Raw genomic sequence first — 22,782 nt, forward strand, 5'->3', positions numbered from 1 at the left:
GAGCAGCGTGGCTCAGTAATTGTGGCCTAAGGCAGTGACTCTAGACAGCTCTTAGATCTAGGTGCGTGGACCTAGATCCACAAGACGTCCAGGGCCAAGCACCCGAGCCCCTAAAATGCCCAAGCATGCGCTCGGCGCCAGCCCGCACGTATATATTTGCCCAACGCGTAGAAAGCCTTCTCTGACTACTGGTTTGGTGAAGGACCTTACGGTACAACAGGGACTCCAGTCAAGGATTGAGAAAAGCACTGCCTGGTATATTGCTAAGCAGAACACCCCATAACTCACATAGTGAGCGACAGAAGAAGCTCACTATAGGCCTGGGCTTGTCTCCGCGTACTTAATCCTCCCAAACCCCCTGTCTATCCCTAGACATTCAATTTGTGAGTGGTTCAACATGTTCAACTATGGCAGCAATTAGACAGTTGTTGCTGTGCCACAGGTGTTGAACCAAGAGAAAGGATTACTATACTGTCATACTATGAAGTGAAGAGTTGGGCAGTTGACTTCCGGAGGATTATGTTCAACTGGCCTTGGCTCCCCTTAAGCTCGACGCGCTGGGCTGACGTGCCGGTGCGCAGCGCAATGCTTAGGCATTTCGGAGGTTCGGCCATATGGCTCCGAACGTTCTCCGGATCTAGGTCCACGCGCCTACATCCAAGAAGGGCCCACGGCCATTGCCGAAGACTAGAATGACCAGGCGATGTCGCCCGAGCCCTACACCTTACTGCTTGACCCCAGGAGCCTCGGTTGCCCGTTCTGCCGTTTCGCCTTTGGTTGAAGATAAGTAGTCTTCTTGGGTAATCGAATCCACGCCTATCTTTGATTTTTATAAGCAATGTAGCAGCTATTGCTTGTGAACAGAGTACGAGTCACCACAGGTGATCAGCGTTTACAACCCACGAATGCCAGCTGTTCTGGTTCCCTTGCTGGTAGTTGCCTCCCTTCCAGCCAAGGCTACTCACCCTTGGTACACCGTGCGGTGGCGTTTGGGATCGACATTAGTAAGGTACTTCATCACTGATCTCCACTCATTTGTGCCGTGTTGGCCGAAGCTGAGAGCACCCTTATATCCCATAAGTGTAAGAGATGGGCCATGATGTCTATTTAGGTTGCCTATCTGCCACCCCGTTTCTCCTTTCGCATACTTATTGGAACGCTGTCACCCTTCATCACCCTCCCTGTGCGACTTTTGCGCCGACCGCTTAATTATAAGAAAGACGGCTATCTGTACTAAAGTTCGCCGGACCCGCAGCGGTACAAATCGAGGAACACTTTAAGAGGGCTGCTGCGGGAAGTACGCAGTATTGACGCACATTATTAGGCCGGGAGGCCAATCAACATTTACTTCTGATACTTGGCAGGAACGACTGCGGTTCAGCTGGAAGTCGCTTCGTAACCATTGGACATCCGCATCACTAGGCCCGCAAGCAGGAGACCCACTTTTCACTACCCGTACTAACGTGTCAGCACCGCTGTGATAAATGAGATATGAGTCATTATTATTTTACGTTCTTTGTCTACGGAGTAGTCTCAATGACTCATACAGCAGCCACCTCCCATGCTGTAGGCTCCTATACCCAATGTTCTATGATCGCATTGGCTATAGATCCAGCCTTCTAGAAGGCCTGCGCTTCGAAGAGGTGTTTCCCAAGACTGTATGGTTCTTACATGTATTTAGATTTCAGAACAGTTCTCACGTGGCTATTTTCCTCACAAGAGGATTTTCATGAGAGCCATTCCATTCTGAAAAACTCCTTCTGGTCTGATACTTCCATGTCCCAAATCAACTTATGATCTTTCACATAACAACTTATTTCTAGAAGCTTTTGCTTGAGTATCGCTATATAAAATAATCCATATATGTCGTGGGGCAACAGAAAAGGCATTTCTCTTACTGCTAGCCGCTCGGAGACGTCATTCTCGAACCAATCCAGCTCATATGTATACAAAGGTCTTAGATAGAGCCACCTATGTCTAAACATGTCCTGAGAATGCTCTCACATTCCCCCGAGCGACATAGAACAGTGACATTTATTGGGTGATTTCGGCTCGGTTTCCGCTCGATCTAGGACCCGGGAGACCAAGAATAGAAGGTGCCTGTCCTTGTTGAGTCGGCCCTCAGCTGCGAGCCTTTGCTCCTCATGCTCAAAGATCAGGAATATGGCATTATTATGGTATCGTCGACAGTGGCTGCGCGATAACATTGCGCGGGGCTGAGGCTTTGTAGATCCCGATCATACAGCGAATAGTTCTTCCATGAATACTTCCTCGCAATTCGTTCCACCGGCGATGGATCGGAAGGATCCACTCGGAGACTGTCGGACCGCTTCCACTCCTCTCGTTTATAACTCCAGAAGGAAATCTCAACAAAAGCTGGTGGTTGTGGTGCCTCCACCGGGGTTGGATGGTTATCCGCCTGGAGTACAATGGCCAGGTCTTTAACTTCAACTCCAACAGCCAGTGGCGTCTTCGCGCGTCCGAGCACCGCGCAATGGTGTAGGTCGCCCACGCAGCCTTATCCTTGTGCTCGAAGCTCTTTGTGAACATCTAGCAGAAGTCCTTTGCCACTGTCCTATTATTAAACATTACTTTCCACTCTACCGAGTAATGAATACACGACGGTAGATCTTCATCATCATACCCCGTCCTCCTCCTAATCACCAAGTTGTAGTATTGGAAGTTTCTAAGATTGCACGATAATAGATTGCGAGAATATATTGTCGATTGGCAAGGGGTTGTCGCTCATAGTACTAAGATATAATGGAGAGCTAGCGTTATAACCGACGTTTCCGGGGTTGGTGCATATTATAAAGAGTTATTCCAACTGCCGTGTTCGTGTAGACACTCCTAACATCATTCATAATCAATAAATCAAGATTCATTATGGTGGGTTCGCTGGAAGCCTCGTTGGTGACCTACACCAGCTCAACAATGGCTAGCTGCTGTGCGCCCGCAAACACCAGAAGCCTACTCAAACTAGTGCTTCTCGGATCATCTGTAATGTTCAAAATGAAAGGGAGCGAATCAGGCGTGAGGCTAGATTGACCTCATATTTGCTGTTGATCGGCCAGAGGCCATGCCGTGATGCGGGGAAGAAAGCGGTTGATGCTACATGGCAGATCTGCCAGGAATCAGGCACAGCCGTTCCATGGTTTGTCTGGTTTGTCAAAGTACTACCTTAGGTTTGGAGGAGTTCTAGTGCAATGCTTTGCTATAACGTAAACCGGTAAGCGAGTCGGCCACCCACTGAATATCGTACACGCCTCCTGAAATGAGCCTATTCGACCAGCCATTACACCACCAAAAATGCCAAATCATCAAAAGTCTTGGTGGAACAGGAGGGCAGGCTCTTTTTAGCAGCTGAGGCTGTTCATAATGGTCAAGTTAAGTCTATTCACGAAGCTGCACGTGTTTTGCAATTTCCTCGATCAACACTTCAAGATCGCCTCTAAGGGCTTAATTTTCGCAAGAATGCTCGAGTCAACTCTCACAGATTGACCTCTATAGAGGTAGAATTGCTTAAAAAATGGATTATCTCATTAAATCAACGTTGTGCACCGCCAAGGCATTTTCGAATCTGCTAAATGGCCAATCTATTTCTTCAAAACTGAAAATAATAAGGCTCTTTTGATTTGAGATCAGCATCTGAATAATAATTTCAAGAGAACTATTTACGGACCATTCTGGAACTTGTGGCAAAAATAATAGTAGTTCGCAATCTCTTCGTGTATAACGTGTCAGGGAGATATATGTCAAAAATTCCCGGCCTACTCAAGCAATTTCAGACAGCTTTATTCAAGAGCTAGATAATGTAATATCACGCTGAAAAACACAACCAAATTTTGACACGATTAATGGGGCTGGCTCCGCATTCGCAAATATTTGTGGGAAAAACCCAAGGGGCAAAAAACCACAAACAGAGCCAGGGCACACTATCAGTTTCCAAGATCTCGAAGGCTTTTTTCCAAAGCTTCCTGAAGTTGAAGCGCCTCCGCCCTACGGTGGCGAGTATTAGCAGATTCCAAAGCCAAGTCGAGAAGTGCCTCGTCATCGTAAGCACTAACACTGACTGGGTCAAAGATACCAGGCAGCCTAGCTAGAATGTGCCTTTCAATCACCTGACGGCAAACATTATCGACGAAAAGTTTCATTGCCACCTGAAACAAGTTAATGATTGGAGATCTCGTATGGCACATGTAAGCAAACCTTGTAGTAGGCTGCCAGGTCGTTTCGAGCCTCAATGCAAGCCTGTTCGGTCATATTCACAACGACCCGATCTTGCAAAGCTGTTACCAGCCTGCGAACTTCGTCAGAAGAATTCTGGAAATGAAACCTGCCATTCCAGTCTCCTTCAATCGCCGAGTCGATTGACTCTTGTAGCTGCTTTCTTGAATGTCGTTGTCTCGATTTCTGGATATTGTCCGTGTAGTAGTGGTTGTATGTAATTGGCTGACGCTTCTCGTCCTCCAATAGAGTTTCCAGCTCCTCGTGCGCATGTCGAATATCCATCTCCAGCGCGGCATCGATCACTTTGGAGACGCTTTCCCGAACTTTCATGTCTTTGATAACATGCTTCAAGGCGCATTGGATAAATTGCGAAACTATGGAAACAGTTTTGTCTAAATGCCGACGGGCAATGTTTCCCCAGCGGTCCGATTGAGCATGGTATAATTCGGCCAACAGTGCGTAGTTGTGATTGCCAGGCAGCTCTCTTCCACGAGTCTCATGGTATTTCTATTTTGTGTCAGAACTTGCAATTGAGCATTCTCTTCCTGAACTGACCTGTTCGACCCATGACATCATTTGTTTATCTGTGAGGAGAATTTGTTCCTCCTCCGCCTCAATCTCGTCAGCGTGTGGATCGGCAACAACTTTTCGCTTTTCACTGTGATCCCGCATGTAACTGGCAAAGGTCTCATTTTCACAATGAATGGCAGCACGAAGACGAACAAACATATCATTTCCATCAACAACGAAGAAGGCAGCGTCGCGGCCACTATAGACTCCTTCCACAGCAGCTTTGACTAGATTATGAAAATCACTACTGATTTTCGTAAGAAAGACACGAATCTGGCCTGGGGAATATCTCTCTTGACCGAGTTCATCAAGTTCTCCGTTTATCTCATGTAGCAATCTGCGCACGTCCTGTCGAACTTTCGGTAGTTCTCGCTCAATATGGCGGTCAAGAAGCTCTTGGAGGAAGATGCGCAAATTATCAATCCCGATGCGGGTAGGGTCGATACCTTGACTTTTCCATGGGCCGGTAGAGAAGAACTCCAACTCCGCTTTTCGACGTTCTGCTAATGTCATGCCTTGATCTAACTGCGCTGGAGTTGGATTCTTCAAGAGGAAAAACCCCAGATTCAACTTGGTACCATCTAAGTTCTTTGCCACGCGAGCGACACGAGCCTCTGTACCGACGTTTATCAAGTCAGGCTTCGTGATGATACCGACTGTTCGACAGCCGGCTTTGTCGAAATGACGAGCGCGTTGGATGATTCCTTGGGTATCAATGTCACTGCTAGCAGGAACAACAGCAAGAATAATAGTCCGCGAATTTTCGAGGTATGAATCCACGAGATCGCGAACGAGTTTGACGTCCTCTTCGTTCTCCGAGACAGAGATAAGCCCAGGTAGATCCACGATTGTCAGATGTACACCCGTGTTTCCAACCAACTCCAAGCGGAGAATATCAGCTGAAAAGGCTGGCGCGTTCGGGTCTGTGGAAAATCCACGGATTCCCATCAACGCTGAGGGCTCTTCAATGATACCAGGAAGCTCGGTGAAATCATGTATCTCGTGCCGGAACGCATTGAGACGTGCCTTTTCCTCTTCTGTACGAGTGACATGAGGTATAATCATAGCAGTAGCACGCTGCTGTCCGGATTCGTGTCGAAGGCTAATCTCAGTCGCAAACCGTGTGCAGAGGCCATCCTGGCGGGGAAACGGAATCCCGGTGACGCCCTCTAGAACTGAGCTCTTTCCAGCGGACTGGTCACCGCAGACGGCTAGCTGCGGTAGCGAGATATGGTCACCAACTCCATTGGCGCGAATACGGTCGATTTGGTTGAGTCTGTCGGATGTTCTGGATGTCTGGAGGCCAAGCCCGTCTCCAACTCGATCCAGATCAAGCGCGATCCAGTCCTTGTCAGGCGGTGTATTCATGATGCGTTCAAAGATCGGACCTCTTCTCAGCCGTAAGTAGAGGGGAAAGTTTGCCTGCTTGTATCGATAGGTCAATGGAAGAAAAGACTAGCGCTCGAGATAAAAAGGATGACCCGGCCTCTTTATAGCCTTCACCTGGAATCTTGCTCGGAACGAGCTGATATCTAGACATCCAGGGCACCCAAAAGACTCAACCAAATCGATCGTAACTCCAACGGAGACGGAGACCTTATCACGATATCACAGCTTTATCGTCCGGTCGCGGCCGCGAGATCGCAAGCGGGCAATTGTAGTGTAACCAAGCCTTGCTCCAAGCCTTTTATAGGTCCGAAGGCCTAAAGTTTCACAAGGTATGCTGCACATTCCATTCGCGAAGCGGTTGCGGCTCGCGGCTTTGGAGGGGCAAAGGAATCGACTGCAAGGGATTCACATACCAATGAGTGGTACGGAGAAAGCTCTTTTTTGGTTGCTTGCAGCAATCTGGCTGATTATTGCTATTATGTGCATGACCCTTGAAATGTAGGAGCCTCTGCTCATAATGCTTTTTGGCCTGCTTCTTACACGGCGTAAAAAGGCCACGTTGCGTTCGTCTATTTTTCGCTGAACGCAAACAAAAGGAAGTTACATACACTCCCCCAGAGCGATTAATGAACGCAGAACTCACTGTCTCAGAGGAGTAGCGTCATACATAGCTCCGGATTTGCACAAATGCCGGCAAGGAGTTCTCGATGCATTTTTGCGGACTTAGATTCGTAGATTTCTGTCACTTTTACTTCATTCGTTACAGACAGGCAGACAAACATTTAAGCTCGAAGCCGCATTGGAGAGCAAGCATACCATATTGAGTATTGACATGAAAATTCGAGCACGAAAAAGCAAGCTGTTACTGGAGCAACGCCAGATAAAACATACCAAGGAGCAGAGCACAAACACAGTAGGCTTAGCTAAGTGGCGTATAGTTAGCAGTCTGACAAGACCGCGACATTCCATTGGCTGCCTTGGCTTACTAAGATTCTCAAAGATCGTAATCATCACCCGTCCATCTAGCGGAGTATTGCGTAAACTGGTATTTCTGCTGTATAGTCCGCCATGGCGGAGATTGTGCTGGACTCAGTGAAATCATCATATGAGAGCTCAAAGCTGGGAAATCTTTTAAAAAATCATGGAAAGAGCCTTGTAGCCGTAATTTTCAATACTGTACGCGGTATACTGAGCCAGCCAGTCCAACAGGGTATCATGTTGAGGCAGCCTGGGCATGGGTAGGGAGACGAAGGGATACTACCTTGCATCTCTTGCGCTTGCACTCGCGGCAGGCGGTTGAGGCCTTTTGTATGGGGAATATAGGGGGTGCAGAGACATTGGCATTGAATGGCCCAGTGGGCTGTCGGCAGTCTTAGGACGTAGGGCGGGGGCAAGAGGCTTCATGGAGCATGAAGTCTCGGGGCGGTTGCAAACGGCGCGAAATTGCGATGTTTAGTTTGAGTGGGTCAGACATTAGCAGGACGAAGAATTCCTCCCTTGCCCGAACTCCACCGACGGCAATGGCAGGGCCACGGGAGCAAGGAAGACTTCCATTATGTGGATTGTACTCCGTAAGTTCCGGAGAGCGACCACCCTTTGGTCGAGCTTGTCAGGCTTTTACCAGAAGCTGCTTCCATCCACACAGCAGCTGTAATTTCCGCGGGCGACCGGTAGCGGCCACGATAAACGAGGCTTACTAAGCACAGACCGTGATATGGAGTACGCTAGGAGAAGATATCCACGACGAATCTAGATAGTTGAATTGCGCGCTACGGCTACGCGCCATTTGCCGACTCGACCTGTAATCACAACTACGATGCAGGATTACAGTACATGCCGCCAGGATTTTAGCTGTCTGTGGGGCGCGAAGCTTTAGCTACATAACGGAGTCTGCGAAGAGAAGAATTGCAATTCAATACATCAATCGTTAAGTAGGTGATAAGATATACCGACAGTCACATGGCCTGCCGATATCTTCCTAACTACGTTGTGTCGATGACTAAGCCTCAAACAAGCCGGGAGGAAGAGCCCCAGGGGAAAGCCATTCCCGGGGTGCAAAGCGCCTAAGAAAAAGAAGGCCCTAGGGGGAAACATTCCTGGGGTGCAAAGCCCCTGAGAAAAAGAAGGCCCTGGGGGAAACATCCCTGAGGTGAAAATCACCTGAGGAAAAGGAGGCCTTGGGGGAAACATCCCTGAGGTAAAAAAAACCCCGTGAGGGAAAGAAAGCCCTAGGGGCAAACATCCATAAGAGAAAGGACCCTAATGACTACTGGCTCGAACGGCCAAAAGGCGCAAAGAAATCGTGTGAGGATGCATCTTACGAAGCTTTCTCGTCGGGTGTGGGTAACTGCCGCCTCTGGTGTGGAGTAACCTTAACCATCTAAACATACATATCTATTTCTTTTAGTACACTACAAAGATACTTTTTCCCGGATTATACAGAGATTTCAATGTCAAACATTCTTGTACTGTAACATATCTGAGGTTCAAAGTGCCCGCTACCACCGCCCCAATATCTTACATCTTGGCCTCCCCCATCTCATATTGAGCAGCTAGCTCGCCCCAAGTTATTTCTCTTGGTTTTGGGTACGACGTGTCCTTAAGAGCTCGTTAATATCACTAATATTACAGTAACAGTCGTAAAGGTTGCCTACCAACTCTTCGCGCGACGGATGCCACTGACTGCTAGAGTTGAATTTGAAGACCTGGCCATTGTGCTTCAGGCGGATAACCAGTGCAATGTCTGCTTCACACAAGTTGCAATACTCAAAAGCTTTTAAGAAAAGACTGTTCTTTCGTCGAGTACGTTGTTGATATGTGGATCGTTTGCTACTGGATCTCCGCCGTCGGATGCTTCTCTTCTTCGCTGCCATTATGTTGATCAGGCTTTTGAAATTTCCTCAAGGTCTATTAGAGCCGGGCCAAGGGCTTGTGGATCTGAGGATTATTTATTCGAATACATACAAGAAACTTATCAGACATTGGACCTTTTATAGAAAGAAGACATGCGCGAAAGCGAAGATGGGCAAAGTGGGAAATTCGCTTTTTGACGAGCGATGAGGGCCACGATTTTGAGCGCTACGCACCAGAATTTTCGACGTAAAAGTGTGCATAAAAGTACTGATCTAAGGGCCTAGATACATGAACTCTGAAACTCGAGATCGACTCCATTTTGATATCGCTCATTTGGATGCAATACCTAGCAAATCATCCGGCAAAGGCCGCCTCAGGTGTGAAGAGGTTAATGGCAGCTAGTGGCTTAGATAATCGAAGATAACCTACGCATGAACATAAGCTTGTGCTGCCTACCAGCCTACGCTGGCCTGAGGGTAAAAGTCCGTAGCGAAATCTCGATCGGATATTGAGTAACACATAGTATTATGTAGGCTATCTGGGAGTTGATCAACGGATCTGGCAACAGAACATGGCTGGGTGCAAGGGAAAAGTATCTTGCATACATCTTTTGCTTGAATCACGTGGATAGCTAGCACGTGACATTAGTTATCATTTCGTGACATCGCTGATACCGTAAGCTATCAATTAGTGCAGGCTAGCTACAAGCTTGGGCTAGTAAGTAGTTTAAGCTATCTTCAAGCGTAGATTTGTGCGTAAGCACTCGATAGCCTATACTGCCAGCTGGCCTGGATCAGTGCATAGCTTTCGCTATCTATCAATACCGGCTAGCATAGGCTGTTGACAAGTGCAGGCTAGTATGAGATATAAGCTATCTATCAGTACATGTTAGCACAGGATATTGACTAGCGCTTTTTCGCTACAAGCTCAGGCTAACAAGTAATCTAAGCCATCTGAAAGCCTACGTATTACTGGAGTATCCTGTAGCCTAGGCTGCTATCCAGCCTGGGCTAATGGAAGGCCTATATTATCCATTAATGCTTTCTAGCATAGGCTATTGAGTAGTATAAGCTGGCCATAAGCCTAGGCTATTAAATAGAATAAGCTATGTGAAAGCCTAAGTATTACTGGAGTATCCTGTAGCCTAGGCTGCTATCCAGCCTGGGCTAATGGAAGGCCTATATTATCCATTAATGCTTTCTAGCATAGGCTATTGAGTAGTATAAGCTGGCCATAAGCCTAGGCTATTGAATAGAATAAGCTATCTGAAAGCCTAAGTAATACTGGAGTATCCTGTAGCCTAGGCTCCTATCCAGCCTAGGCTAATGAAGGGCCTAGGCTAATGAAGGGCCTTATTAACAATCAGTATTCTTTAACAGAGGCTAATAGTTAGTATAGGCTAGCTATAAGCTCAGGCTATATTATAATATAAGCTATCTGAAAGCCCAAGTAATACTGGAGTAGGCTGCTGTTCAGTACTCAACAATAACCGATATACAAATATAGCTTATGCTACCTGAACAGCCTACGCCAGTTAGACCTGTAAAATCTCAGAGCCTATATCTGGCCAGCCTTCACCCATATTACGATCAGTTTGTTTACGGAAGCTGCCACGTATTCTTGCTCGACTAAGACGGTTGGCCCTGCTTTTGATAGAATGTATATGTTTGTGCTTCAGCACTGACGGGTGGTCTCCCAGAGAGACGCGACACAGGTACTTAGAATTACCTACGTCACTATCCACCATCGCGCCAAGAGAAGTACCCACGGGTATACCCGTGGGTACTTCTCTTGGCATTATTGCCGTTTAAAACAAAACGACGCAACCTATTACCGTATAATGACGTATCCCTCCAGGGACTCGCGAGTACCCAGCTGGGTATACCCCGTGGGTATACCCAGCTGGGTACTTTTCTTGGCATCTTACTAACATGCGCCTAGAACGACAGAGCTCTGGGTACCTGGAGCAAGGCCTACTATGAGACTTATTTGCATCTTCTTGAAGTTTCCGGTTATTGCAAGTTGCGTCCACAGGAGAGCTAGAATTTGCCCACAGAGCCGTCAGTCTGTTCCTGAAGTCTCCCCTCCCACACCTGCCTATTCGGGCTGGTGGCCGGTTGATTGGTAATGTGCCAGGGAAAAGCCCAGCCTCCACTCTTTGGGATACATCATGAAGCCCAAAGTTATACAGAGTCGCCCGAAACTGGATTCCGTGATGTATATACAGCGACTTATTTCCAAACCCTAATCACATGATACACTAGTCTAAATATGGATAGTCCGTAAATTATCTGTTCGGTATCTTACTTGAAATATTACTCCGTGGAGTAAAATAATACCATCTAGGAGACAAGGGCCTGGAACCTTCCAGTCATGCTCGCCCGCTAAGCAAGACCGCCTTCGAAATGGCAACCTGTCCAAGAAGCGTCTTTCTCCGTCCTGTTCATCTCACGGCTGTTGCACTGCAGAGACCTTAGTGCCCTCTAGGTCATCTAAGTCAAGTTGATGGGTAAAGCTTGAGATACCGGGTGATACTGTATCTTTACTTTCTTCAACCATTGATCATCATTATGCTGCGGCTTCATGTCCCTCAGCATCTCATTGACACTCTCCGTCATGTGCTAACCCCTTGCAGCTTGTTTGCTTCGACTTCTCTCAAACACCAGACAATGACCAATAGATGCCATGCCAATGCTTACCAGTCTCGGATGATCAACCCATGGGACGACACTTCCACCCATACCCGGTCACTTCGGTCATACAGTTACCACCTTGTCTTCTCCTAGCCCTGCCCCGGACCCTACCAGAGATCATCTGCAGTCCGATCAACTAGGATGTCTCCCATTTTGTCGATGGAATGAGAATATCAACTACGATGAGCGACCGCCTAACTATATTTTGCTATACCATCCCTTGGAAGCCTCTGCTAAACCGCACGACGGTGGGTAGAATGATGTAGCGGATCTTGAACTTGGAGGCCAGTCTCGGTATTTATCTGCTCGGGCTTTTCTAGCAATGAGTATTTCAGTTATGTACTAGCTCACAAGTTCACATGATAATATTCACGAGTTCAAGTTCATAGATCTTAGTGTATCGGACGGATCAAACGACATGTTCTTTTCGTGGGCTTCCTCTAGGATGCTTTCAAAAGCCACAGCAAACCTTCGAAAAGAATTTCCCAGAGCCAATCTGTTGCAAATTGTCTTGTATTGGCACCACTCATAAGACAGATTCAAATCCCGTAGAAAATTGTAAAAAATGTTCTCAAGCTTCCTTGCATATGCCTCTTGTTGCTTTGATTTCAAGAGCAACAGTGCTGAATGCTCGTAGTACCCATTGAGACCATTAAAGTTGCGTTGCAACTCTGTTGTTGGCCATGATATCTGGCACCAGCTTTTGAACTGCGAGTGTAATTGTTCGAGCACGTTCGGGACAACAGTCTCTTCATTCTCTAAAATCGACGCAATATCGCAACATATCCAAGTAACCTTGGATTCCACCAGCCGATACGAACGATTTTCGACACAGGTAAAGCCATCTTCACAGAAAAAGCATTTCTTGAAACCTGCTCTCAAAGCCTCGAGAAGATCTGCCCATTGGCTGGTGAGATAATGTGCTTTCCAATACCTTTGATTTTCTTCGGCTAAGACGAAAATGCGTCAGAAGCCATCCCATAAACCACAGTGGGTGGAATACCTTTCCGAAGCTTCTTTGCCTGTTCATGACATTCATTTCTCAAATTAGCCATCCACGTCTCATCATTCCATCTCCCTTGCCACAAGGAAAACGCCTTAACGAATTCCAGGACCAGTAGGCGCTTAAAGCAACTGAATTCCGGAAAGCGGTTGATCGCGTAGCTGGGATGGAATGCATTTACGCGAATAAGCTCCAAGCCCGATTCAGCTAGCTGCCTTGACCCCTGGAGATCAAAATCGAAGTTGGACCCAATTCCTCGATGACATAAATTCTGAACAATTGCGTTCGTTGTATGCTTGTTAAAGCAGGATATTACCACTTTTGGCTGCTTTGCCTTGATCATCTCGACGAACACGTCATGTGCCTTCTCAATAATGTTTTTCCCAGTAACCTTCTCGTTGAGAAATGGTACTGCGTCAAAAACACTGATGCCATCAAAAGATAATCTTGCATTGCTTGCCACAGAAATCAACTCAGATACTGCGTTAATCGTCGAACAATTGCGTTTACCTGCTAAGAAGCCATCTGAGTTATCCTGTGAAGAGTGGGGTTGTAACAAGGCAACCAGAATGCCACCCTTGGTTTCAGGTCGCGCCATTTCGATTCCAAAGCTGAGATCACATGTCGCAAGATAGTCATCCTCATCCTCCCCCACCTTTAGTGAAGTTCCGAATTCTTGGAGTATTCGAATATGATCAGAGTCCAATACGTTCGAATCAATTGGCCGAACTTCCCGAATTAGAGACCGCAGTCGATGGTCAACAGGAATACCGAGGCACTCCATACTCGATCCAGTAACCTTGAGATTTGGCTACCCTTGTGGCAGGGGATAATGGCAATGATTATAGATGGCTATGTCGTTGGACTGGGATACCGACGAGAACGGGAAAAGACATTCCACATTAAATACAAATTCAACAGTCATTAACAGCCTGGTCATTGACCATGAGTTTTCTGCCATCACACAAGCGTTTCGTCATCAGGCATCACTGCATAGCTGTCAGACAAAGTTAGGTCGTAATGCAGATAGATTGTACCGAATTATTCCTAACCATGTCCCGCTGTTTCGATGCATACAAAGGCACAGGCACTGAAGCTCACTGATCTGGAAGAGATTTCTTTCTGAAGTAAAAAAGAAAAAAGAAAAGAGTGGAAGCGGTATGTAGAGCAGGGCGCCCAGGTAATGGCTGTAGCCCTGGGTGGTCATGATGGTATCACGCATCACAGGAGTAACAGTAGGCGGCCGGCCGCACGGACGGGGGAGATCTTGCGCCACCGGACAACCTCATCTTCCAGCGTATCTTAGTGACGGTGGATTCACTACATTTCATGCTGGGCAATCTGTATGTCGTAAACCATTTGTTGCTACGAATCATAAAGTTGTTCTTCCAGGGATTGAGGGTCTTGCCATTTTGCGATGGCCAGCTCGAATGATGGTGATATTAGCAATGCGGCGACGTCATGCATATTTTGATTTATTTTCAGGCTACAACAATACAGTGGTCATACAGCTGACTCAAGTACCAGGTGGTTTTGTCTAGAGCACCTGGCCTGCAAAACATAAATTACAAGACAGCCTTTCCTTATATAGATAGCGCATCTTGGCATTTAGGGTTCGAAAGCATCTCGTTAAATGTATGATATGTATGGAATCCAGTTCTGGGCGGCTCTGTACAGCTAATGATGATAATGGTTCATAAACTGGCCCCTCGCTGTGGAGAGGTAGGCTCGTTTCCAAGGAAATGGGCTGTAAAAGACGCGCAAGCACGGCCCAATCAATATAGTGAAGGTGCCCTCCTTTTTGGGAGGTCCTCCATTCTTTTTCCTATTTCTTATTGATCTTATTGCGGATATACACGAATACCCTTTCTCCCGCCAGAGCAGGGGTTGGAAAGGATGCTTCTTTTCTAGGCTGTCTGGCTCCTTAGCTAAGCGATGCGCTGTAGTCGTTTGTAGGGCCGCCGCAGTGTCCTGGAGCCCATCGCAGTCGCAGCGGGATTCCTTAATCAGAGCTATCTCGTCGGCTGATAAGAACGAGCCTGCCACCAAACACCGCACGTAAATAATCAGAATGAAACCTGCATTGCAGCTAGTACTTTTAATGATCCCCCCAGGGGGCCGTCAATGGGCCCGGCCGCCCGGCTTCCGTGCTTGGTATACGTGTAGGATGTTGTAGGCATGGATTTTCTTGTTAAAGGCCTCTGATTTAGCCTCAGCTACTAGATGTCTGATCCTATCCAAAGGCCACTTGAACACGCGACTGAAAGGGGCGAGACTAAGTGTCTCGAGACTCTCGGAAAAAGCTAGGCTATACCAGCGAGCAACCTTTCTCTCATGTTCATCATTATGCCAAGGATTGAGAGGCAATTTCATCATCTGGTGGTCGATTTGGGTAAAGCCTGCCTCTTCAAGGGCTCTGATTGTATCACGCGAGTTGTGGGCTATGGGCCGCATAGTGGCTTGTGTTGCCTGCTTCAGGCACTGGTACCATTGGTCTAGTGCTAGTCCGTCCAAAGAGCAATCGTCGCAGCGAGGTTCGAAATCGATTTCCACCTGCTCAAACCACGCCCCTGGTTGAAGATGCCTTAAGATCCGCCTGTAGAGATTCGGCCAAGCCACGACACTGCCGCAACCCATCTGCAGATGGATGAGATCCCAGGAATCTTCTCCAAGCGTCCAAGGACTCTCAAAGTCAAAAGGCGCATAGAATTGGCAGTTGTTGGGGTGATTAGGAGGTTGTATAGGTGCTAGATCCACCCCAACAACAAAGGCATTGGGATATTCATGGGCGACATCGATTGCCCAGATCCCAGTCCCGCACCCCACATCTAAGAATCTACCATTCCTGGGGTGTGGTGCGTAGATCAAGCTCGCAGACACCCGTGCTACTGTGAATAGCTTATGGAATAGATCAAGACGGTCCTGCTCCTCTTCATCACACGGTAACATATAGACTCCTCTCCGATATCCGTGATATGTGCGGCCATTTTCTTCGAGGAAGAGACTTCTGTCCGGAGGCCTAAGACAGATAAACAATGGGAGACAAGGGTCCCAACATCAGTCACTCACTGATTGAATATAAACGAAGTATAATCAGCACTTCAGGCGTGATAACTTTCCGGGGGAGGAGTGGGGTTGGTTGAAGGAGGGGCTGGAAGAAAATGAAGACGAAGTGAGGGCAAGGAAGAGACCAGGGAGAGATACTTGCTATCAGAATGGCTCATGCTTGGAGACCCATTGCATACTAAGTACTCGCTGCTGGTTGGGGCTTTTCTGGAGGGTTCTTGGTCGGTAATGAAGCGAATATCCATAGCGTCCGGCTTTTGTCCGAAACCGCGCATTCTCGTAAGATGCTGCGACTTGAAAGGTGAAGTGGTCGCGAGACGGCGAAGCCAAGATGACTGGCTGATGCAAACCCTGACCGTTCCCAGATATGATGTTCGGATGTCAAAGAGTTAGTCCACAAGAGGGAATCTGTCTTGTCCTGCTAAGAATATGACCGAACTGAATACATTCGTAAAGTGACCAGCATCATTGCCGGCGAAAGAATACCGACTTTAGCCAACAGAAACCAAGAGTCAGGTAGCGCAGAGAAAGGTGAAGTTCGGTTCCGCAGATAGACCCGAGAATGTAAGGTCGATCATCACGTGATTAGAGCACGTTAACCATCATGTTGGCTCTACGCTTCGGCGGCCGTAGCCAAAATAAGGTCAATACGATCACTCTTTTTACTCTACTTCCTTGAGCCAGTGCATGCATTCCTCTGGTCATCGCAGTGTGTCTAATCATAATAAATATTTATGGGTCTTCTCATTGTTCTCCCCCTTTGACGTCTTCAACTGCAGCTGAGTCATCCTCATCAGTTGTAGGATTGGAGTCAAAATCCTTCTCCGTTTTCTGAGTCGGGCGTGGATAGTATATTTCCTATTTAGTGTTAGTTTCCATACCGACAGCAAGCATACTAAAAGCGTACTAGTTGCGAGGAAAGGCCTGACCAGAATCCTGTCGAATCGGAGAGAAATGTAGTGACCTGGCCAGACTCTCGAATGCGAATACCCAGGCAGACGTCAGCATCACACAGCTTGCTGTATTCGTAGGCCTTTCGTAAGAGGCTCTTTTTACGCCGGTCTCGTTTCTGTCGCATCATCTTCTTGGGTGAGGTGGGTGACTTAGGTGACTTCTGCTTGTTTGATTCCTTTGACATTGTACAGAGTTCCGCGAGTTACTGTAGTCTGTAGGTAGTCCTCTTCTTATCTCCTCATCTCAAATCACAGACCCTCGCAGTGTTTATTTATATTTGACTACTGAAGCGTTTAGGTGGTCTACTAGGTTTTTGACCATCACTAAGGAATATCCGAAGTAGTTCAACATGTTCAACTATGGCACCAGATACACAGTTATTCTGTCGCGAGAGCATTGCTTGTGTTGAACACGGCTACGGTGCAACAGATGTTGAACCCAAAGAATAGGTTACTGTAATGTTATTAGTGAAGAGTTGAGCAAAAGACTCATGGAGGACTGTGTGCAACTGGCCTTGCCCGACTACTGTACTGTCCCATCCTCTGTCCAGATTGCCGCAGTCTCCTTGGTTCACGCTGTTCCCTCAGACTACTGCTGCTCACCTAAAGTGACTACTATCATAGAAGTTCAATCGAACGCCAGTGTCGATTTCAGCCAGACTAATATTTGCCACTAACCCCATGCTAAGGCTTTGACTCACCTGGCTTGCATCATCATCGACACTCCTTCGAGTAGGCTTGTGAAGGGACAGGAAGGAGAGTAGGTAAGAATAGATGAATATCATGAGAAGCTCGCTCTGGTATGGCATGAATTATGGGAATTTCTGCTGAGGAATGCACCAGGCAATGTCTTTCGCAATCTCCGACCGTAGTGCTTATTCGACCATAAGAGCCTTCGCCGAATCACTAGTCGAAGAAGGTTCTTGATGCTCTAGGCAGACGTGCCGGTGCGCAGCGGATGCTTAGGCATTTTGGCGGTTCGGCAACTTGGCGCCGAATATTCTCCGGATCTAGGCCCACGCTCCTAGATCCGAGATGTCTCCAGAACTATTGCCCAAGGCCATTATGGCCAGGCTACGCCGCCCGGGCCCTACCGCTTGACTCCACGAGCCCCTTGCTGTTCTGCCGTTCTTTGTTCCGGTTGATAAGTAGTCCTTTGGATAGCCAAATAGAGCCTTTTCCTAAATCTTTATAACCAGCGTAACAGCCATCGCTTGTGGCCCTGCTACCCTTGGCTGGGAGGGGGCTACTACCATGAAGGGGGCCTAATGGGTATGCACCCGTGCTGCGTGCTCACCCTTGGTGAATAGAATAGGTGATCGTGAACTGGCACCCCGTGCGCCGGCGTTTGAGACCGACACTAGTAAGGTACTTCATCCCTGACCTCCACTTATTGGTGCCGTGTTAGCCGAAGCTGAGAGCACCCTTATATCCCATCATTATCAGAGATGGGCTACGATATCTATTTAGATTGCCTGTCTGCCACACCATTTCTCCTTTCGCATACAAATTGGATCGCTGTCACCCAAAGTCATCACCCCAGCTCACCCCAGCTCACCCCAGCTTACCCCAGCTCACCCCAGCTCACCCTCCCCGCGCGACCTCTCAGCCGACCGGTCAGCTATAAGAGAAATGGAAATTGCACACATCTGTCTCGCGCCTTTACAGGCTTGGATCCCCCACTGGCAAGACGAGACCGATATCCGCCATGGCAGCACGACCGCGAAGAATTCAGAAACGCCTTTCAGATAGTCCGAAATCGAAGCGCCAACAACAATGTCGCCGAAAAGATAATTTGTTCTTTAAATCCTTCGAGTACTGTCATGAGTGTGATGCGGATATATTTATCATGGTTCGAAACAAGCAAACTGGCCAAATCCTATTCTTTAACTCCAACAGCAACTGGCCCCCATCACTGGAGGAGCTGGTAGAATATTCTCCTATGACAATATTGAGAGTGCTATTCTGATAAGATGATATATAGGCTTCGTACTATCCAAAGCCGAAACAGGTCACATGGAAAGAGTTAGCTGCCAGATACGCTACCGAAGAGTCACAGAATGTTCCGAGTGACCAGTCACAAGCCCGGGCAACTGAAAAAAATCACAAGTAGCGGAGTCGAGAAATGAGAGTGAGGCTGTGGCATGTAGAGATAAAATGCAAAGGCTCCGAAGTGCGAACGACACTAGATTTGACGGTTGAGCTTCAGCTAAAACAGGCAGTATATACCCGTTTTATCATGTCATCTGGATTTTTGATACGAGGGTTAGTGTTGCTTCTTCGCTTCCTACTGTTTACCTGAACTGGGATGGCGTAGATCAACTTAAGCTTCGAGCATGTTCCAGCACTTCTGCCCTGTTGTTTTATTGATCACTATAGGCTCTATAGATCAGATATAACGTCTGCCTAGCGTTTAGCACGAGAATACATGAGAGGGTCCCTTTATCATACTTTAAACCTGTCCAAATCTTCGGGCTATTCTTAGTACGCCATCAACGAATTATCTAACCAGGTCATTTGGATCTAAATTGATGGCATAAACCCCCGCGTGGTACATGCTACTCCAATCGCCACATTATCAGGTATCTTTCTGCTTAGTTATTATCAGCCATGACTTGGAGTCAGTGGACCCCCAAATCTGAGGTTTTTGCGGATGGTTGACACAGATCGCTTATCGCATTCCACACTTTTCGCGATCTGTGATGAAGTAAATCTTCTACTACGAATCATATGAACAATCTTTGTACGCCGCCAGGGCTCCAGGTGCCGTGCCATCTTGAGGAAATACCTGGATAAGACGGATGTTGGAGTGACGTCGTCTTAGACTGAGGTTACGAGGAGATGCAAACACATCAAACAGCATGTATCTAAGCCGATTTAGTTGAATGCCTGCCCCAGGCTTTCAGGCATAAATAAGCGCCAAGCCATTGTGGACAGCGGAGCTTGATCCTCGTCTTTGCAAATGCCAAAGTATTATCGTACTCGAGAATGAATTAGACCATTTTAGGCTAAGAAATCTGCCTCAGGCTTCGAGTCGGGAGAGAGGCTGTGCGGGGTTCGTCTGATATGATGCCCGAGAGCCGAAGTCTCATCGCTCACCACATCAACTCAGCACACAGAGCACATCGCTACCAGAACCAATAAACTTACCACTAAGGGACCAAGATTTATTCCAGTGAAAATCACGAGTTTTAGCTACAAAGTGAGGTTAATCCGCTACTAGATTTCATAGTTAACGACAAGGTAGATGTGTGATTATATCGTGACTACTTGCCCTCGATGCAACAACATCATAGCTACTGAGCGGATCGACACCTGCCGTGATACCATCCATCAAGTCACAGACACGGTAAACGCCAATGTATTCCCTCGAAGGGAAGTCTGTGGACCCTGTAGTCTGCCTACGCCAGAGTCTCAATAGGAGACACCGCTAGGTTCGAATCTCCAAAACAATCTAGCCCTCGATCTTATTTGCTGAGGGCGGAGTACAGGTCAAACCAATAACGATGGATCGCGTGGATTAGAATATAATGGTGACTCGATGGTATAATCCGTGACAAAGGGCGGGAAGCTGTTTACTCCGTTGGCGTTGTGAACCCGGGCAACATCGCTATTCACTTTGTTCCCCACAGGGGCGCTTGCTGAGTAGGCTTGTACCTTTTTGCCCAACCGAATGATTGTAATAGGAAGCTTGTTTTGCTCGGGTAAATGTCCTAGAGTAGGATCATAAGAAGTATTTGAAATGTCGAATACAAGGAAGACGTGAGTTGCCCACTTCTGTTTTACCAGCAGCTTCAACTCGGGTCGCTCATTATATGTGCCCTCCAAAAGATGATTGTCGCTGAGTATATCAAAAGCTATTGGAAGTAAGTCCTCCGAAGAAGACCAAGACTGCTCCCAATATGAATTGCTCTCCGAGACGATGACGAGCACTCGCTGTGGCTTTCGCTCCGTCATTTGAATGCCTACGTTTGTCAGTTATAGAAAATTGATTTCGTCACTGGCAACTTACTACCAATACTCTCAGATAGACCACATGGAAGAATTCCGTCAGATTACGCGATGATGTGACTGTTCCTGACTGACGAGTTATCCCCTTGCCAGGGAAAATGGCTTGGAGAGCCGACCGGATTACATAATGATCTGCTGAATGATTCCGCCGGCTATTGGCGGAAAACGAATTACTCCGCAACGGCACATACATCGGGCGAAGGATTGGAACTCGACAAGACGATTCCATCTCGCCAGTTCAAGAAGTCACCATACCGGCATTTAAGCTTTTTTATTCTTGTCTTGTCCTGAAACTCTACATAGTACCTGCCTCTACTCAGAAAAGGAAAGATTGCAGATTTGATTGAAATTGTGACAGTTCAGCCCAAAAGCGATCGTTAGCTGCTAGGTACCATGTCCACCACCTTTTCGAAACACGTCTGAACATCCTGGATGCAGCTCCTCACCGATTTATGGGCTTCTCCTGCGCATTTGCTCGGCCATCCACTCCGTGCGTTCTTCTTCCGCCCATTCGTCGTACGAGTATTCTAATATGTTTAGTCATGTTAGGTACAGTCGCCCGGTGGGAGAGATTTAACTCACCGCAACAGATGACATCACAGTCGGCACCTGCGTCTGGGGAACCGCACTTCCTGACGACCATTGTAGACTCTTTGACAACTATATTGCCGCCGCTATCTTTTGACTGGCTTAGGAGACGCGACGTCGCCTTTCCGTGGCTTTCAGTTGATATAGCCGAGTGTGTAAGGCACCAGTCAAAGCAATTCTGAACAAAGCACCATTTTGTAATGTTTCTTCGACATGAAGGACTATATAAGGTTCATGAGCAATTGTTAACCACAATGAAACATACTCGAATGGTACGCACCACGGCTGCCCTTCAACATTCGCCTCGACATCATCAACCGCTTCATGCGTCTTGTCCCTTCGCTCCTCATATTCAACAATCATCCTGTCTTTGAGATCCAACATCGCGGTATGGTTTGTATGGCTGGGACTTTTGTAGGTTCCGGTTTAACTCAGGTGTCGTGGTCTCTAAGGACAAAAGACGGGTGGAGGATCTGGTAGGCCAGATGACGAGAACTTGATATACTTAGTCTGCAGGTAAGTTGTCCAACTTAGCAGCCATTCTGTGTAACATCAAACATTCCAAACCTCCTCAGAGCTCTGGTATGTAGGGATAAATAGCGCAAATCTCAAGCTCCTCCCTGAAGCTTAGGTTTGATTTAGCAAAGCGCAATGAGGCGTCGAGAGTTAGGAGACAATTTCCATCGGTTGGACGTCATCATCATAAACAAATCAATCACTCGCCATTTCCCGGAGTTTATCAAGCAAGATATCTATTGGAGGCGTTAAATATTAGTTACTCGGGTGCCCAAAGTCATGCCAACTGACAGAGGGTGGAGATCAAGTAACCAAATCCAGAACTGGTATTGAAGAGTGCCGATGATCCTGCTTGGCTTGGAATAGCCTCACGCAGGTTTTCGGACGCCGTGCCGCTCAGCAGTGAGCAACTGCAAGTTCGAAGCAAGTTGTTGATAAATTGCCAAATTGGCACACCGTCGTTTGTTTGTTGAGTTTGCATGGGATCTTCCAGACTGAAAAGGCAAGAAAGTCTACATTCTTTGTCTCGCCCATTACCAATATAACTTACAGCTTACGGGTTTTATACGTCATAATTCTTACCGTCGCCGAGTGCTGGTTTTATGCTAATCCTAATTCGGCTTAAGATGAGCATGTGATTAGGGTTGGAAAACGAATGCATATGTCTTTGAATGGGAAGCTAAAGGCGCATCTCACTGTAAGAAGACTGCTTTATCTTCCCAGACCGATAAAGTCTTAGCAGACTACCATAGCCTCTCCAGAAAACGAGAGTCCCTGTAGAATAATTGTCTTTTCAGACTAGAATAACTTACCGAGGTAATCGTCCCATTCACTTAGTTTTCATGGCCCAGAAAGACAAGGTTGTCTTTCCAGACTAAGATGTTCTTTCCAGATGATATAAGCTGCCTAG

At 47.2% G+C, this 22,782-nt stretch overlaps 7 protein-coding genes across 7 annotated transcripts; 1 reads left to right on the top strand and 6 right to left on the bottom strand.

Annotated features, from left to right (window-relative positions):
- Positions 1-3,938: 3,938 nt before the first annotated feature.
- Positions 3,939-6,168, bottom strand: AKAW2_30043A (uncharacterized protein; the record flags this gene model as incomplete). Its single annotated transcript, XM_041686513.1, has 3 exons — positions 3,939-4,160; positions 4,210-4,737; positions 4,786-6,168. The coding sequence occupies 3 exons, from the start codon at positions 6,166-6,168 to the stop codon at positions 3,939-3,941; spliced, it is 2,133 nt and encodes a 710-aa protein (XP_041540490.1).
- Positions 6,169-8,706: 2,538 nt separating this feature from the next.
- On the bottom strand, positions 8,707-9,062 carry AKAW2_30044A (uncharacterized protein; the record flags this gene model as incomplete). The annotated part of the gene is made up of 2 exons (XM_041686514.1): positions 8,707-8,787; positions 8,844-9,062. The coding sequence occupies 2 exons, from the start codon at positions 9,060-9,062 to the stop codon at positions 8,707-8,709; spliced, it is 300 nt and encodes a 99-aa protein (XP_041540491.1).
- A 3,042-nt stretch (positions 9,063-12,104) lies between these two features.
- On the bottom strand, positions 12,105-13,522 carry AKAW2_30045A (uncharacterized protein; the record flags this gene model as incomplete). Its single annotated transcript, XM_041686515.1, has 2 exons — positions 12,105-12,685; positions 12,739-13,522. The coding sequence occupies 2 exons, from the start codon at positions 13,520-13,522 to the stop codon at positions 12,105-12,107; spliced, it is 1,365 nt and encodes a 454-aa protein (XP_041540492.1).
- A 1,337-nt stretch (positions 13,523-14,859) lies between these two features.
- AKAW2_30046A (class I SAM-dependent methyltransferase) lies at positions 14,860-16,079 on the bottom strand (the record flags this gene model as incomplete). Its single annotated transcript, XM_041686516.1, has 2 exons — positions 14,860-15,757; positions 15,943-16,079. The coding sequence occupies 2 exons, from the start codon at positions 16,077-16,079 to the stop codon at positions 14,860-14,862; spliced, it is 1,035 nt and encodes a 344-aa protein (XP_041540493.1).
- A 469-nt stretch (positions 16,080-16,548) lies between these two features.
- On the bottom strand, positions 16,549-16,942 carry AKAW2_30047A (uncharacterized protein; the record flags this gene model as incomplete). The annotated part of the gene is made up of 2 exons (XM_041686517.1): positions 16,549-16,662; positions 16,712-16,942. The coding sequence occupies 2 exons, from the start codon at positions 16,940-16,942 to the stop codon at positions 16,549-16,551; spliced, it is 345 nt and encodes a 114-aa protein (XP_041540494.1).
- Positions 16,943-18,465: 1,523 nt separating this feature from the next.
- On the top strand, positions 18,466-18,870 carry AKAW2_30048S (uncharacterized protein; the record flags this gene model as incomplete). The annotated part of the gene is made up of 2 exons (XM_041686518.1): positions 18,466-18,684; positions 18,742-18,870. 2 exons carry the CDS (start codon positions 18,466-18,468, stop codon positions 18,868-18,870), a joined length of 348 nt encoding a protein of 115 aa, XP_041540495.1.
- Positions 18,871-21,218: 2,348 nt separating this feature from the next.
- Positions 21,219-21,740, bottom strand: AKAW2_30049A (uncharacterized protein; the record flags this gene model as incomplete). The annotated part of the gene is made up of 3 exons (XM_041686519.1): positions 21,219-21,295; positions 21,351-21,577; positions 21,637-21,740. 3 exons carry the CDS (start codon positions 21,738-21,740, stop codon positions 21,219-21,221), a joined length of 408 nt encoding a protein of 135 aa, XP_041540496.1.
- Positions 21,741-22,782: the final 1,042 nt, after the last annotated feature.

This window comes from Aspergillus luchuensis, chromosome 3 (genome assembly GCF_016861625.1).
Source record: "Aspergillus luchuensis IFO 4308 DNA, chromosome 3, nearly complete sequence".
Taxonomy (NCBI): Eukaryota; Fungi; Ascomycota; class Eurotiomycetes; order Eurotiales; family Aspergillaceae; genus Aspergillus; species Aspergillus luchuensis.